At 46.9% G+C, this 17944-nt stretch overlaps 1 protein-coding gene across 1 annotated transcript; it reads right to left on the bottom strand.

Annotated features, from left to right (window-relative positions):
- Positions 1-9694: 9694 nt before the first annotated feature.
- On the bottom strand, positions 9695-14333 carry LOC127653719 (uncharacterized). The gene is made up of 4 exons (XM_052140514.1): positions 13765-14333; positions 12786-13595; positions 11875-12673; positions 9695-9727 (listed from the first exon to the last, which is right to left on the bottom strand). The coding sequence occupies exons 1-4, from the start codon at positions 14331-14333 to the stop codon at positions 9695-9697; spliced, it is 2211 nt and encodes a 736-aa protein (XP_051996474.1).
- Between the last annotated feature and the right edge of the window lie 3611 nt (positions 14334-17944).

The raw sequence follows: 17944 nt of genomic DNA, 5'->3' as shown, positions 1-17944 counted from the left end.
TTTTCCTCGTGCGGTTGTTGCTCGTGCAACTCGAGTTGCCGCCTCTTCAATACACTTGGGCAACGCGAGAGCTCTTATGTGTGTACAAGAAGCCTTGAGAGCACGATGGCGATGACGTCGACACTTGATAGGTGATCATCATTCCTAATGCTTTATATTACAGTGTCCATGAGTAATAGGCCTGCATGTTATGACAACAGAGGAGCTGCTCCACACAATTACTATAGGCTATTACATAATAGCCTACTGTAGCTAGACTAGAATTATTACATTATACATTTCCTTACACCAGGGGCCATTCTTGGATTTTGGTGTTAGGGGGGCTCGGCCCCCATAGATGTGCACCTTTAATGCATTCCACTCTTTAGCATAGAAAGTGTTTTTTGTTGTTGTTTTTCTTTAACTCTTTCCCCGCCAGCGTTTTTAAAAAAAAGTTGCCAGCCACTGCCAGGGTTTTTGACGATTTTCGCTAAACTTTAATGGCCCGCAGAATATTTTCTTCCATGAATATATGAAGATGCTATATATCAAAATAAAGATCTGGGCCTCTGCTTTTAGGCAAAAAAATGTTTTTATTTTATCTTCATTTGTTCTTTTTTTATTGCAACTTTAACAGAGGTCGGTTTTGTCAAAAAACAACATTTCAGACAAAAAGCTGAGAAAAAGGCATGTTTATGTCTGATATTTTGAGCTTCTCATACTCCACTTCTTCATGTTTGAGACGATCGCAGTCTGTTTCTTTGATCAAAGAGTTGCGTACTCTTTCAAAACATGCGCAGGGGTCTTCCTTACCGTATAACACCTAAAACACGGAAACCCGGAAAATTCCGTGTTTGGCGGGGAAAGAGTTAATGTGTTCAAGACCACTAACTAACATTCAGAAATTATAAAATAATAAATGTGCTTATAAAATTATTTAAAACTGAAACAATTTAAAGAACCACTTAAAGATTTGTATTTATTTTCCATTTATTAACATATAAAAAAATAGTGTTTATTATAGAAAATAAATAATTTTGCAACTTCTACAGATTAAAGTTATATCAAACAGCATAAAAAACTATTATTATGATCAATGTCTAACTTGGTTGTTTTTTAGTAGAGTGAATTAACTCAAGGTGATGTTTCTCTATGCCATTAAATCGTGACAAGTATTTAGAATTCGTTCAAAAGAGAAAATCACCCCAAAAAGACATTTTAATTTCATTAGAACCCTTTTAATATATATACAGTCAGAAACCATTTTTGTAAATCACATTTTTACACAGGAAACCAATGGAGTGCGTACTCCAGGTAGGGAAGGAGGTATTGCCCCAAGTGAAGGAGTTCAAGTACCTCGGGTCTTGTTCACGAGTGAGGGGACAATGGAGCGGGAGGTTGGCCGGAGAATCGGGGCAGCGGGGGCGGTATTGCATTCGCTCTATCACACCGATGTCACGAAAAGAGAGCTGAGCCGGAAGGCAAAGCTCTCGATCTACCGGTCAGTTTTTGTTCCTACCCTCACCTATGGTCATGAAGGCTGGGTCATGACCGAAAGAACTAGGTCGCGAGTACACGCTGCCGAAATGGGCTTCCTCAGAAGGGTGGCGGGCTTCTCCCTTAGAGATAGGGTGAGGAGCTCAGTTATCCGTGAGGAACTCGGAGAAGAGCCGCTGCTCCTTTGCGTCGAAAGGAGTCAGTTGAGATGGTTTGGGCATCTGGTAAGGATGCCCCCTGGCCGCCTCCCTAGGGAGGTGTTTCAGGCACGTCCAGCTGGGAGGAGGCCTCGGGGAAGACCCAGGATTAGGTGGAGAGATTACATCTCCACACTGGCCTGGGAACGCCTCGGGGTCCCCTAGTCAGAGCTGGTTAATGTGGCTCGGGATAGGGAAGTTTGGGGTCCCCTGCTGGAGCAGCTGCCCCCGCGACCCGACTTCAGATAAGCGGTTGAAGACGGATGGATGGATGGCCACTTTTATGCCTGTAGGTGACACCAAATGAACATCTTTTATATGTTTTTGGGTCTTTAAACCACTGATAAAGCACAGAAACGTTCACCACTGAAAAAAGTTTAATTATACTTTATTCAAATCAGCGCATCAACTAAGAGACTTTATCAAAACTTAAAATTTTGTGAACTGATGTGCGTGACCATCAAGGTATGCAAAGACATTGCAACATAGTCTGTAAGTAATTACAGGTTTTAATCACGTCCTGATGGCATTGTAACATCATTAGTCATTTTTACTCTTAATTAATCCAGCATTTTTCTGTACTTGTTAAACGAGATTGCTGAACCAAATGAGCGGCATACCTCTTCTCCTTCATTTGGTCAAAAGACGCTGATCCTCGCTCATTCGTGAACTGAATGAGGAAATGGGGCGTGTTCACTATGTCACAGCCCAAACTTCAATGATATTGGCTCATGCTTGAGTCGGTCTTTACAGGTGGGAAAAGCCACCAAGGTGCCTCGTAATTCAAACGTGCATGTAGTCTATGTCAGAATGCCCCCCCAACCCCTCTCAACAACTTTTGGGCCAGTTGCCATGTACAAACCTGGGCCAATTTCTCTTCCCAGTCCAGCCCTGGTTGCAGCTGCAGCTGTTTAAAACACTTGCATGCTCATTGCAAAATCACAGATATTTAGGGGGGCTGAGATTCATTTTAGGGGGGCTAAAATAAGGGTCTAGGTACACCTATGCCTTACACACAGTTTCCATATACCTACAGTCTCTGTACGCACTGTAAAACAATTATAAATATGGACAAACAATATGGGACCAGTGTAGAACATTTCATATGTTTAATTTCATTTTGCTGAAATTGTATTTTTGGCAACTGAGATTAGTCCTCCGCCACCTGGATTGAGGCGCGTCACTACACCACCACGAGGACTTAAAGTGCACTGGGTATTGGCATTACAAATTGGGGAGAAAAAGGTAGAAAATCTAATAAAGTTTTATTAGCTTAACCCTTTACATGTATGTTCCTTTTCTTTGGAGTTTATAAAGGGGCTCGTTAGTGATTCATATTTAATTATCAAATGCATTATAAATACATGATTTGCAGTTATAACAACAGGCACATAAAAGGGTGACTTTCTTTGCAAGAGCTGCCAAATAGTGAGCCATTTTACCTGACATGTTATAAATGGTTAATAACACTTATTCAACATTAGTAACCTTTGAAAATGTACCTTAAGGTAAAATAGACACTTGTGCATTATTTACGAAGGAGATGCCAAAATGAGAAACATATGCACATAAAGTGCAGCATGGTTTAATGATCATCAGGCTATATTATGTTTATTATATGAATAAGTGTTTTTGCATTGGACTTACACTAAGATAACTATAACTAGGTAAGCTGGGACACCTCTCACACCATTCTTACGATATTAATGAGATAAAGAAAGTGAAAACACAAGTGAACTGTGAATACTGACATAACAGTAATTCAAATAAACACAAAGTAGACTATAGCAACATGACATGATCCCTGCTTTTAATCTCACTATAATAGTCTATTTTTGCTGCATTCTGACATAAATTATAAATTAGGAAATGTTATGTTTTTGATTATCATAAATATGAACAATGACTCATGAATAAAACGGCAAGAGGACCAGTTACCCTGCCCGGAGGAAGCCCGGGGCCCCCGTCTGGAGCCAGGCCCAGATGGAGGGCTCGTCGGCGAGCGCCTGGTGGCCGGGCTTGTCACGGAGCCCGGCCGGGCACAGCCCGAAGAAGCGACGTGGAACCCCCCTCTACATCCCTTGGCCCCACCACCCACTGGAGGAACCGCAGGAGTCAGGTGCGCTGCCATATGGGCGGCAGTGAAGGCCGTGGGCCTCGACGGACCAGACCCGGGCAGCAAAGGCTTGCTCTGGGGACGTGGAATGTCACCTCACTGGGGGGGAAGGTGCCGGAACTAGTGAGGGAGGTGGAGCGTTACCAGTTGGATCTGGTGGGGCTTACATCGACGCACAGTTTTGGCTCTGGATCCGTACTCCTGGATAGGGGATGGACTCTATTCTTCTCTGGAGTTTCCCAGGGTGTGAGGCGACGGGCGGGTGTGGGGATACTCACGAGTCCCCGGCTGAGCGCCACTACGTTGGAGTTTACCCCGGTGGACGAAAGGGTCGCCTCCCTACGCCTACGGGTTGTGGGGGGGAAAACTCTGACTGTTGTCTGTGCATATGCACCGAACAGCAGTTCAGAGTATTCGGCCTTCTTGGAGACCCTGAATGGAGTCCTGAATAGGGCCCCGTTGGGGGACTCCATAGTGATGCTGCGTGACTTCAACGCACACGTGGGAAATGACAGGGACACCTGGAAAGGCGTGATTGGGAGGAACGGCCTCCCTGATCTGAACTCAAGTGGATGTTTGTTATTAGACTTCTGTGCTAGTCATGGATTATCTATAACAAACACCATGTTCAAACATAAGGATGCTCATAAGTGTACGTGGTACAGGGTACGTGGTACTGGGAACTGGGAACGTTTGGAGGAGGTCCCTGTCCGCGAGATCTTCAACTCACACCTCCGGCGGAGTTTTTCAGGCATCCCTGCGGAGGTTGGGGACATTGAACCGGAGTGGGCGATGTTCAAAGCTTCCATTGCCAAAGCCGCGGTGGAGAGCTGCGGCCTCAAGGCTTTAGGTGCCGCAAGGGGTGGTAACCCTCGAACACCGTGGTGGACACTGGTGGTCGGGAAGCCGTCCGACTGAAGAAAGAGGCCTTCCGGGATTTGTTGTCCCGGAGGTCTCCGGAGGCAGTTGCAAGGTACCGACAGGCCCGAAGGGCTGCGGCCTCGGCCGTGAGGGAGGCAAAGCAGTGGGTGTGGGAAAAGTTCGGAGAAGCCATGGAGAAAGACTTTCGGTCCGCACCAAAGTGCTTCTGGAAAACCGTCCGCCACCTTAGGAGGGGAAACGGGAACCATTCAAGCTGTATACAGCAAAGATGGGACGCTGTTGACCTCAACTGAGGAGGTTATTGGGCGTGGAAGGAACACTTTGAAGAACTCCTAAATCCAAACACGCCCTCTATGGTAGAGGCAGAGCCGGAGGATGATGGGGATCAGATTCTATTTCCCTGGGGAGGTCACTGAGGTAGTCAAACAACTCCGCAGTGGCAAAGCCCCGGGATTGATGAGATCCGACCAGAAATGCTGAAAGCTTTGGATGTGGAGGGGGTGTCATGGATGACACGCCTCTTCAACATTGCGTGGAAATCTGGTGCCTAAGGAGTGGCAGAACGGGGTGGTGGTTCCCCTCTTCAAAAAGGGGGATCAGAGAGTGTGTGCCAACTACAGGGGTATCACACTTCTCAGCCTCCCTGGTAAAGTTTACTTCAAGGTGCTGGAGAGGAGGGTTCGGCCGATTGTCGAACCTCGGATTGAAGAGGAACAATGCGGTTTTCGTCCTGGCCGTGGAACGACGGACCAGATCTTTATCCTGGAGGGGGCCTGGGAGTATGCCCATCTGGTCTACATGTGTTTTGTGGATCTGGAGAAGGCGTATGACCGGGTCCCCCGGGAGAGACTGTGGGAGGTGCTGCGGGAGTATGGGGTGGGGGGGTCCCTTCTTAGGGCGAGCCAATCCGTGTACGTCCAAAGCGAGAGCTGTGTCCGGGTCCTCGGCACGAAGTTGAGTTCATTCCATGTGGGGGTTGGTCTCCGCCAAGGCTGCGCTTTGTCACCAATCCTGTTTGTGATATTCATGGACAGGATATCGAGGCGTAGTCGGGGTGGGGAAGGCGTGCGGTTCGGTGGGCTGGGGATCTCATCGCTGCTTTTTGCAGATGATGTTGTCTTCATGTCATCATCGGTCCGTGACCTTCAGCTCTCACTGGATCACTTGGCAGTCGAGTGTGAAGCAGCTGGGATGAGGATTAGCACCTCTAAATCTGAGGCCATGGTTCTCAGCAGGAAACCGATGGAGTGCGTACTCGGGTAGGGAATGAAGTTTTGCCCCAAGTGAAGGAGTTCAAGTACCTCGGGTCTTGTTCTCGAGTGAGGGACAATGGAGCGGGAGGTTGGCCGGAGAATCGGGGCAGCGGGGGCGGTATTGCACTCGCTCTATCGCACCGTTGTCACGAAAAGAGAGCTGAGCCGAAAGGCAAAGCTCTCGATCTACCGGTCAATTTTTGTTCCTACCCTCACCTATGGTCATGAAGGCTGGGTCATGACCAAAAGAACTAGGTCGTGAGTACAAGCGGCCGAAATGGGCTTCCTCAGAAGGGTGGCGGGCTTCTCCCTTAGAGATAGGGCGAGGAGCTCAGTCATCCGTTAGGAGCTCGGAGAAGAGCCGCTGCTCCTTTGCGTCGAAAGGAGTCAGTTGAGATGGTTTGGGCATCTGGTAAGGATGCCCCCTGGCCGCCTCCCTAGGGAGGTGTTTCAGGCACGTCCAGCTGGGAGGAGGCCTCGGGGAAGACCCAGGATTAGGTGGAGAGATTACATCTCCACACTGGCCTGGGAACGCCTCGGGGTCCCCTAGTCAGAGCTGGTTAATGTGGCTCGGGATAGGGAAGTTTGGGGTCCCCTGCTGGAGCAGCTGCCCCCGCGACCCGACTTCAGATAAGCGGTTGAAGACGGATGGATGGATGGACACTTTTACGCCTGTAGGTGACACCAAATGAACATCTTTTATATGTTTTTGGGTCTTTAAACCACTGATAAAGCACAGAAACGTTCACCACTGAAAAAAGTTTAATTATACTTTATTCAAATCAGCGCATCAACTAAGAGACTTTATCAAAACTTAAAATTTTGTGAACTGCTGTGCGTGACCATCAAGGTATGCAAAGACATTGCAACATAGTCTGTAAGTAATTACAGGTTTTAATCACGTCCTGATGGCATTGTAACATCATTAGTCATTTTTACTCTTAATTAATCCAGCATTTTTCTGTACTTGTTAAACGAGATTGCTGAACCAAATGAGCGGCATACCTCTTCTCCTTCATTTGGTCAAAAGACGCTGATCCTCGCTCATTCGTGAACTGAATGAGGAAATGGGGCGTGTTCACTATGTCACAGCCCAAACTTCAATGATATTGGCTCATGCTTGAGTCGGTCTTTACAGGTGGGAAAAGCCACCAAGGTGCCTCGTAATTTGTACATTAATTATATAGTCATTAATGAACCCCTTTATAAAGCCTTAACAAAGGGAACATTAATGTAAAGATTTAATTTAGCTAGAAGAAGATTTAAAGTACACCCTTTGTAAATCTATTGGCAAATGGTGCTTTAGTTTCTGTCCCTGATATTCATTTCATCAGGATTTTTTGACTGAAGGCAAGAGAGAGCTTCTCTTTGTCCCTTAACAGTGAGAAACCAGTAGTGCGTCAGTGTACACAGCGTCCATTCAGAGAATCAAGGTTACAGAAGTAACTGTGATGTTCCAAGTCGGTCACTTTGATGCTGCGTCAGAAGCTGATGCTATGGGAACCTTATACCAAAGTGCCTTGCTACTGATTCACAGGCACAAGGCAATGCCCACTAGCCCAAATAGTTGAAAGGCATCAATGTAGTCCTCCTTCTTACTGGAAATATAGTAATGAGATGCCGTTCAGATTAGTGAAACCCCCCGCACTGTTGTGGGAAAAGAGTTCAGAACCGTCAATGACAGACAGAATAATGTAATGTCCCTAACCAACAGGTGAACAAAGAGAAATTAAAGGGATAGTTCACCCAAAAAAGAAAATGATGTCATCATTTACTCTCCCTCATGCCATCCCAGATGTGTGTGACTTTCTTCTTCAGCTGAATGCAAATGGAGATAATATCTCAGCTCTGTTGGTCCATACAATGCAAGTGAATGTTACAAAATCGTGAAGCTCCAAAAAGCGCTTAAAAGGCAGCATAAAAGTAATCCATATGACAGTGGATTAAATAATGTCTTCTGAAGCGAAGTGCTTGGTGTGTAAATATGGATAAAAATTTAAAACTTTTAGCCAAACTGCCTCTCGCATGACGTAAGCCCGTTGGCATGTCGATATCGTCAGATCTCTCAGCTGTCTGAAATCGTCAGTCGAAAAATGTTCACTGCACACCATCAATATTTTGAGTGACTCAATTGGTGTATTGATAAAAACGAGCAGCCATAGCTTCAGTCGCTGAGGATCACTGATAGAAAAACGTTATTCAGGAGGTTGATGCATCCAGGAAAAGCACACACATGCACCATATTGAACTATAGCTTCTGCATAACATTCCTCCTCTGTTGTAAATAACATATTTTATGTATTCCACGCGTCAGTTCTAACGTGAACTTTCCAACACGTTCACGTCACACGGGAGGCAGCATGAATTCGACCCTCATGAATATGCATACCACAGCTGGCCGAAAGCGAAGCTTTTTTAGTAAAAAAACATTTTTAATATTGATCTTTTTCTAGCATTATGCTTCAGAAGACTTTATTTAATCCACTGGAGTCATATGGATTACTTCTACAACGGCAAATTGTGCTTTTTGGAGCTTCAAGATTTTGGGACCTGATAACATGCATTGTATGGGCCTACAGAGTTTGACATTCACACGAGATTGACGGAAGAGCACATGGCATACGGACACCATTATAAGCCATGTGCTCAAACAAAAGACAAGAGACAGAGAGCACATGGACAGGTGCTCAAACACAGAACATGGGTGTCAGGATCTGGTCACCTCACAAAAATCACGAATGACAAAAGTGACAGGATCCTGACACAAAGTTATAGTGTCTGTGATATTGATCCAGGAGATAACGGCTGTATTTTCACAGTTTTGGAAACCAATATTTATCATTATCTCAATTGTATTCATGAAGATATCATTAGTTGTTCAAAACTAACAATAATAGTAGCAGTAGAAACACATTGAATGAAGTTCCTTTATTTCCATTTATTTTATGTATATGTTTTGTCCTTGTCTGGGCATTTCAATTTATCATTCTTGTTATTCGTGGATTTGTGCTCCCCCCTGACCCTGTCTATGTTATAGACAGTCATGCTCTGGCAATTACACCCATGTTTAAGGCTGAACTTCTTTGTTGAAGGCCTGTAAATTCATAATGCATCGATTAACCTTGTTATGTGTCTTCCTGCTGTCTGACATCCAGACGCAATACATACTGTATACAGTAAAAACATCAGCAAACCGCATGACATCACGTTAGTAAAGGCACACCACAGCAGCTATGTCACGTGACTTATCGGCTGGGCAAAATTTGGAGGCCGACAGAAGCCACTGTTGTAGAGATGTTTATTTAATTATTTCATATACCCAACCAGAGACGTTTTAATGAATATTCCGCTCTGTCTTTATACAGTGGCAGTGGATAGTGCCTCACTTAAAAGCTTAAAAATGGACCAAAGTTATCATGTCTTCGGTGTCCTATTCCAAGTCTTCTTAGGATGTACTCACGGGTGTGCCGTGTACAGTGCTCAACCACGATTGGTATCCGATGAGGACATACAACAAGTTAATTATCCAGCCAGGTGTGAGTATATATATATAGGCCTTCAATACCTGATTTTTTTCGACAAAGACCCAAGGGGTCGAAATGTTGTTTTTTCTATTACATTAAATGGGAGTGTCTATAGCAGTGTGCCATTCTCTCCTTGTATAATTCATTAGAATGCATCCTTATATGGTATTATAAGAAAGACATATAGGTTTAGCGTGACATGAGGGTGAGTACATTATGACTGAACTTTTATTTTTGGGTAAACCTTTAAGGTTTCTCACGGTCATGAGTCATGGACCACTGAAAAAGGTACAGTATGACAATATGATCTTTCATCTTGAGAAGTCTGACATTTGAGATGATACTGAGGTCCATTATTGAGTCTGTCTTTGGGACTTATGATCACTGTGGTGTGGAGAGATATGACATGAGTGAAAGAAATGCAAGACAGACCAAAAGCTCATGAATCTAAGAATGATTTGATAGTAAATGCTAACAGGAAAACTAATGACTGAATAATGCTGTAAGGCAGCAGATTGTCATACAGTAGTTAATTTGTTCCGGTACTCTAACCTGATTGCACAAGCGGCATTCTGGAGTACTCATAATAGTTGCAACAGCACTGGCGTGCATCACTATTTGTGTCACTCCACTTATTTGTGTTCAGGCAGGCTGATGGTCAATGTGTTGCTCAGTGACATGCAACAGTTGATCCAGCGTGAGCTGATGAAAATTACGTGACTGTGGTGTGAAGTGGTTCCTTAAATGTACCGCGACAGTGCTGAGGTGAAATGTTTGTACTCAGGGCTATGTTCTACCTAAGTTTAATAGTGCAATGCTCAGATATTTAGTAGTGCATAAATTGTGACGTAGTTGCCCATTTAAGGCACAACTAGTCTAAGTTGTATCTTGCGTATAGCTGGTGCAACTGGCCCCTGAACTCGTACCCTTGTCCTTTGCCTCACAAGTGCAAAGCTGTATCAGTTTAGCTGCCACACAATTTAATTACACTTGAACAAGCCTGTACATGTAGTTTGTTATGTAATGCAAACGTTAACATATTTTGACTTGCTGGTCGTTCACTAATAACAGTGTTTTGATTTCATAAGGTGACATTGTGTGAGGAACAGGGCAAAAACCAAGTGTTTATGAACAGATCATTTACCGTTTAACAAAGTGATTTTCAATTGTTCCGGAGTGAAAACTTTATTTTTAAATGCTGGTAACAGGTTAATTTTATTCTAAAAATGTTTTCATGAAACTAAAGGCCAAAGGGTTTTTCACAGTATATTTTTGGAGCTACACCTCTCATGTTTCCCATAAAAATGAAAAATGTGCTTTGATCCTGAAAGACACTGAAAGGCCTAATTGGCAGTTGTGGATGTCACATTCTCTGAATAAAGACCTTTTTAACAACTATGTATGAATACTACATGCTACATACATGCACGGCTAATCCAGATTCAAGGAAAACATTATTAGAGTTAAAAAGTACATTTCACAGTTGTTTCCAAGTCTTCACTGAATTACTGTTAGATGTGATGCATTGATACAGATTTGATGCTAGCGGGTTTCGACTCAGAAGCAGATATTTAAATAAAATTATACTTAAATATTAATTAACTGCTTGTTATGATTTCCATGCCGATACATCTATCACACCCACAAAAAAATTATTGCTTATTTTTGCCTATTTTTGTGAGGGAAGTGGCTTATTTTGGGCTTGTTTTTGCAGACCAGGTTGTTTGTTTCTCTTGTGAGCTCTGGCAACACTGTAAATGGTATTTCACCTACCCCTTAGCACTGCCATTCAAAAAAAAAAACTTTATTAACCGTTCTTTTATTTTCTTCTAACCGGTAACCTTTTGGAAATGAGGCTGCGGAACTTATGAACCAGAACTAAAAAATAAGAACGAAGCAAAATGGGAAACATAAGCTGTTGTTGTAACACCTCTAGTGTTTGTTTTACCAGGAAACTGCTGCAATACAAACAAGGAGCCAAGTAAAAATCACGTAAGAATTCCGACAAGCATGTATGTCTGAGGGTTTCTTGCGGAGACAAGACATCGATGGAGTGGCTGGGTGAATATTTATGGAGGGAATGTGATTGAGTGCTGGATTGGGATCAGGTGTGTGCGATTGGTAATTCAGGGAGAGAGAGTGGAGTGTGGAGTGAGAGAGGGAGTACTGTGTGGATGGACCCAAAGGGCGACACCTGGTGCCCAAAGATGGATGAGGAGGGCATGAAGAAACAGATGACATGGAAGGATCCGATTATAAGGTCAAGGAGGAATTGACGGATGATCAGGTGGCCAGGGAGGAGTCTGCAGATGAGCAGAAGGCCAGGGAGGTGACCACAGGGCAGGGACTGGGTTAGGAGGCCTGGGAGGCTGCTGCAGGTCAGGGACTGGGCCAGGAGGCCTGGGAGGTGGCCACAGGGAAGGGACAGGGTCAGGAGGCTTGGAAGGTGATTTGGTAACAGGAGGTGGAGACTTAGGGGGTAGAGCCATAGGCGGATCCGGAAGCAGAGCAACAGGAGTAGGGGTTGGAGGTTTAGATAGTGGAGACCGTGGTGGAGCGGGCTGAACCATAGGAGGTGGAGTTTCTGGGGTTGAGGGCGGAGCTGTGAAAGACTCGACGAAGGCATGTGGAGCCGAGGGAGGCTCGATGAAGGCAGGTGGAGCCAGGAGAGGCTCGACGAAGGCAGGCAGAGCCAGGAGAGGCTCAACGAAGGCAGGCGGACCTCGGAGAGGCTCAACAGGCAGAGCCATGGATGGTGGAGCCAGGAGATGCTCGACAGACAGAGTCATTGACGGTGTAGCCGTAAGAGGGTCAAGGGGCATAGCCATAGGAGGCAGAGGTGTGAGAGCCTTGAGGGGCCAAGCTATGGAAGGCGGAGCCGTGAGAGGCTCGAGCGTGGGACACTTGGGCAAAGGAGCCATGGGAAGCTTGGGCGAAGGAGCCATGGGACTCTTGGGGGAAGGAGCCATGGGATGCTTGGGTGAAGGAGCCATGGGACGCTTGGGCGAAGGAGCCATGGGACGCTTGGGCGAAGGAGCCATGGGTAATTCAGGGAGAGAGAGTGGAGTGTGGAGTGAGAGAGGGAGTACTGTGTGGATGGACCCAAAGGGTGACACCTGGTGCCCAATGATGGATGAGGAGGGCAGGAAGAAACAGATGACATGGAAGGATCCGATTATAAGGCCAAGGAGGAATTGACGGATGATCAGGTGGCCAGGGAGGAGTCTGCAGATGATCAGAAGGCCAGGGAGGTGACCACAGGGCAGGGACTGGGTTAGGAGGCCTGGGAGGCTGCTGCAGGGCAGGGACTGGGCCAGGAGGCCTGTGAGGCGGCCACAGGGAAGGAACAGGGTCAGGAGGCTTGGAAGGTGATTTGGTAACAGGAGGTGGAGACTTAGGGGGTAGAGCCATAGGTGGATCCGGAAGCAGAGCAACAGGAGTAGGGGTTGGAGGTTTAGATAGTGGAGACCGTGGTGGAGCGGGCTGAACCATAGGAGGTGGAGTTTCTGGGGTTGAGGGCGGAGCTGTGAAAGACTCAACGAAGGCATGTGGAGCCGAGGGAGGCTCGATGAAGGCAGGCGGAGCCAGGAGAGGCTCGACGAAGGCAGGCAGAGCCAGGAGAGGCTCAACGAAGGCAGGCGGACCTCGGAGAGGCTCAACAGGCAGAGCCATGGATGGTAGAGCCAGGAGATGCTCGACAGGCAGAGTCATTGACGGTGTAGCCGTAAGAGGGTCAAGGGGCATAGCCATAGGAGGCAGAGGTGTGAGAGCCTTGAGGGGCCAAGCTATGGAAGGCGGAGCCGTGAGAGGCTCGAGTGTGGGACACTTGGGCAAAGGAGCCATGGGAAGCTTGGGCGAAGGAGCCATGGGACTCTTGGGGGAAGGAGCCATGGGATGCTTGGGTGAAGGAGCCATGGGACGCTTGGGCGAAGGAGCCATGGGACGCTTGGGCGAAGGAGCCATGGGTAATTCAGGGAGAGAGAGTGGAGTGTGGAGTGAGAGAGGGAGTACTGTGTGGATGGACCCAAAGGGTGACACCTGGTGCCCAATGATGGATGAGGAGGGCAGGAAGAAACAGATGACATGGAAGGATCCGATTATAAGGCCAAGGAGGAATTGACGGATGATCAGGTGGCCAGGGAGGAGTCTGCAGATGATCAGAAGGCCAGGGAGGTGACCACAGGGCAGGGACTGGGTTAGGAGGCCTGGGAGGCTGCTGCAGGGCAGGGACTGGGCCAGGAGGCCTGGGAGGCGGCCACAGGGAAGGAACAGGGTCAGGAGGCTTGGAAGGTGATTTGGTAACAGGAGGTGGAGACTTAGGGGGTAGAGCCATAGGTGGATCTGGAAGCAGAGCAACAGGAGTAGGGGTTGGAGGTTTAGATAGTGGAGACCGTGGTGGAGCGGGCTGAACCATAGGAGGTGGAGTTTCTGGGGTTGAGGGCGGAGCTGTGAAAGACTCGACGAAGGCATGTGGAGCCGAGGGAGGCTCGATGAAGGCAGGCGGAGCCAGGAGAGGCTCGACGAAGGCAGGCAGAGCCAGGAGAGGCTCAACGAAGGCAGGCGGACCTCGGAGAGGCTCAACAGGCAGAGCCATGGATGGTAGAGCCAGGAGATGCTCGACAGGCAGAGTCATTGACGGTGTAGCCGTAAGAGGGTCAAGGGGCATAGCCATAGGAGGCAGAGGTGTGAGAGCCTTGAGGGGCCAAGCTATGGAAGGCGGAGCCGTGAGAGGCTCGAGCGTGGGACACTTGGGCAAAGGAGCCGTGGGAAGCTTGGGCGAAGGAGCCATGGGACTCTTGGGGGAAGGAGTCATGGGATGCTTGGGTGAAGGAGCCATGGGATGCTTGGGCGAAGGAGCCATGGGACGCTTGGGCGAAGGAGCCATGGGTAATTCAGGGAGAGAGAGTGGAGTGTGGAGTGAGAGAGGGAGTACTGTGTGGATGGACCCAAAGGGCGACACCTGGTGCCCAATGATGGATGAGGAGGGCAGGAAGAAACAGATGACATGGAAGGATCCAATTATAAAGCCAAGGAGGAATTGACGGATGATCAGGTGGCCAGGGAGGAGTCTGCAGATGATCAGAAGGCCAGGGAGGTGACCACAGGGCAGGGACTGGGTTAGGAGGCCTGGGAGGATGCTGCAGGGCAGGGACTGGGCCAGGAGGCCTGGGAGGCGGCCACAGGGAAGGAACAGGGTCAGGAGGCTTGGAAGGTGATTTGGTAACAGGAGGTGGAGACTTAGGGGGTAGAGCCATAGGCGGATCCGGAAGCAGAGCAACAGGAGTAGGGGTTGGAGGTTTAGATAGTTGAGATCGTGGTGGAGCGGGCTGAACCATAGGAGGTGGAGTTTCTGGGGTTGAGAGCGGAGCTGTGAAAGACTCGACAAAGGCATGTGGAGCCGAGGGAGGCTCGACGAAGGCAGGTGGACCTCAGAGAGGCTCAACAGGCAGAGCCATGGATGGTAGAGCCAGGAGATGCTCGACAGGCAGAGTCATTGACGGTTTAGCTGTTAGAGGGTCAAGGGGCATAGCCATAGGAGGCAGAGGTGTGAGAGCCTTGAGGGGCCAAGCTATGGAAGGCGGAGCCGTGAGAGGCTCGGGCGTGGGACACTTGGGCAAAGGAGCCGTGGGAAGCTTGGGCGAAGGAGCCGTGGGACTTTTGGGGGAAGGAGCCATGGGACGCTTGGGTGAAGGAGCCATGGGACGCTTGGGCGAAGGAGCCATGGGACGCTTGGGCGAAGGAGCCTTGGGACGCTTGGGCAAATGAGCCGCGGGACGTTTGGACGAAGGAGCTGTGGAAGACTTGAATAGAGATGGTAGCATCTGGGAACTAACGTCCGTGGCCGAGAGCATAGGCAGTGACTGGGTAATTGCCTCCATGGACGTGAGTGCTACCATCAACTGGGGAGCAGGAGTCCTTTTCCTTCTCCTCCTTTTCCGGATAGCTGGGAGCGCTGTTGTGGGAACAATCTCCCTGGCTGAAGATGCTGGCACTGGAACAGTCGAGGCTACTGGCATTGGCTCTGAGATGGTCGAGGCTACAAGCGTTAGCTATGGAACAGTCAAGGCTACAGGTGTCAGCTCTGGGACGGTCGAGGCTACAGGCGTTGGTTGTAGCTTATTTACCGTCGGCGTTGGCTTGTTTACCATGGCAGGCATGGGTGCTGGCTCATTAACCGTGGCATGCATGGGAGCTGGCTCATTAACTGTGGCAGGCATGGGCACTGGCTCATTTACCGTGGCAGGCATGGGCACTGGCTCATTTACCTTGGCAGGCATGGGCACTGGCGCATTAACCATGGAAGCCATGACGGGAAAGCGACCTCTGTAGTCGTTGCCACTGACCGCAGTGAGTAATCGACCACCGGAGCTTGGAGAGGGTTAGCCCCCCCCAAAAAAAATGTATAGTCACCTAGAGTCACCTTGTGGGTCGTGGTGATGGAAGTCGAAGGAAGAAGATGAAACCTTGGGCTATCGAGGACGAGGGATTTGAGGGCATGAATACAGCTTCACGGAAGAATTCTGACAAGCAGATAAGTCTGAGGGTTCCTTGCGGGGACTAGACATCGATGGAGTGGTGGGGTGAATATTTGTGGAGGGAATGTGATTGAGTGCTGGATTGGGATCAGGTGTGTGTGATTAGTAATTCAAGGAGAAAGAGCGGAGTGTGGAGTGTAGCGTGAGAGAGGGAGTCCATTGTGGAAGTGACAATACTCAGTATTACCATCTTACAGCATGTCAACATTTTATAAAAATTAACAGTTATGCTGTATATACATATGTGTGTGTGCGCGTTAACGCTTACAGCACTAATATACTGGGTGTGTGCATATATATATATATATATATATATATATATATATATACTGTATATTATATTTATAGTGGCTGTGTCTGGACAGCCATTTGCCTTGTTTACATAATGAATAATTCACTGCGGCTGGAAAAGACCTTGCCATTGTCTTACTGATAACAGGAACCTAGGCTTCATGAATATACTGGAAAGTAACAGAAAAACAAAGCACAGATAGATGAACCAGTTTGGTGGGATAAAAATGACTGACTCTGAAGCACTGGCATAAAAGATGGACGTGGTTTTATTTTCAACATGGAGGAACAACAGTGCTACCATGTCATTCATTCTTAGCAATGACTCCTGTCTGTCTGTCTCTGCATGGCATCTGCTGTATGTTATCATGTTCTCCTTTCCAAACAAGCAATGCTTGATGATACAGTTTAAACTAATATTAAAACAAGGTAGCCTATTATAGACATATGCTCTATTATATACCTTTTTCTCTCTCTTACAGTATAAGTGCCACACCACTGGTCCAATGATGGTAACCAGACATACGTTGAACGTTTCTGCTTGTTCATCTTTTTGGGCATGTGTGGTTTTACCCCTTAAAGTATTTGGTTTAGTTAAAACCGAATCTGACTCCATTATTAATTTGTCCAGACTCCAATTGTTTTACACCTCAAATTTAGGTTGAGATTCCAATTATTATTGATGATTAATTGAGGATTTATCTAGTTTACTACTTGATCATTCTAGTTAATCCTATACTTTAAATTGCACTTGTTCATTCAAAATCTTGTCGCTTAGTGTCTCGTGCCGGCCGAGGCTGCATACTGAGGTAGGATGAAAATAAGGTGCCTTTCAAAAAGCCATTGCAAGCTTAAGATGATCGTAAAACCATTGGCACCAATGGTTTCTACAGTCTACTAATGCCTCCTACACACTACACGACTTTCAAAGATGTCGTATTGTGGTACAGTTCATATTACACAACTGTCTGTCTTGTCATTGTAGTCGTGGCTTACGCTGCTTTTGGGAAACACTGCCCAGTACATTCATACAAAATACTGTTGGGTAAGCCAGACAGCTGCCTCAGATTTCCATTGCAGCCAAGTGTATTCAGTCCTGGTCGTCAGGTTAGGATTTTAGTTCCAAGCTGCAGATAATTTGAACCATATGGGGTTAATTATAAGGATATGTGTCTTCAGAACCCTGACTGAACTTCAGTAGGACCCAATAGGAGATAGGAAAGACACAGGCACAGTCACATGAGATTGTGTAACAGAAATATGTTACAGATGTAGGAGGTGAGTGTGATGGGAAAGGTTCAAGAGGAAAGATTACCTTTGTGATAACACCAAGCCAAAAAGACATTTTATCTTGACCTCCAAGAGAGATTTACGAAATATGTTCATAATTCACCCACAAGGATCTCCATCTATATAGAGTAGGGTTCAAAAGTCTGTCTACACTGACAATCTGGGACTCAAAAATCTCATTTAAATGTAGAACTAAACAAGTTTTTACATTTTGAAAAATTTGAAACAAAGAAACATAAGAAATAATCAAGATGCACTATTTTTAGGTCATATATACAGTAAACAAACATGGACACGGTTGGCTGTGTGTACATTACTTTGATTCAGAATTGATTGGGAACTCATTTCTGATTGTTTAGATGCTACAACACTGGATATT

Source organism: Xyrauchen texanus, chromosome 13, assembly GCF_025860055.1.
Source record: "Xyrauchen texanus isolate HMW12.3.18 chromosome 13, RBS_HiC_50CHRs, whole genome shotgun sequence".
NCBI lineage: Eukaryota > Metazoa > Chordata > Actinopteri > Cypriniformes > Catostomidae > Xyrauchen > Xyrauchen texanus.
The sequence above is the reverse complement of the archived record's forward strand: the minus strand, read 5'-3'. Positions and strand labels throughout refer to the sequence as shown.

Coding starts and splice junctions, on each gene's coding strand:
- LOC127653719 (XM_052140514.1), bottom strand. CDS start 14,333: ATGGCTCCTTCGCCCAAGCGTCCCATGGCTCCTTCGCCCAAGCATCCC. Junction 12,674..12,785: donor CCTGACCCTGTTCCTTCCCT/GTGGCCGCCTCA, acceptor GATCATCTGCAG/ACTCCTCCCTGGCCACCTGA. Junction 9,728..11,874: donor CTTCCAAGCCTCCTGACCCT/GTCCCTTCCCTG, acceptor TACCTTTTTCAG/TGGTCCATGACTCATGACCG.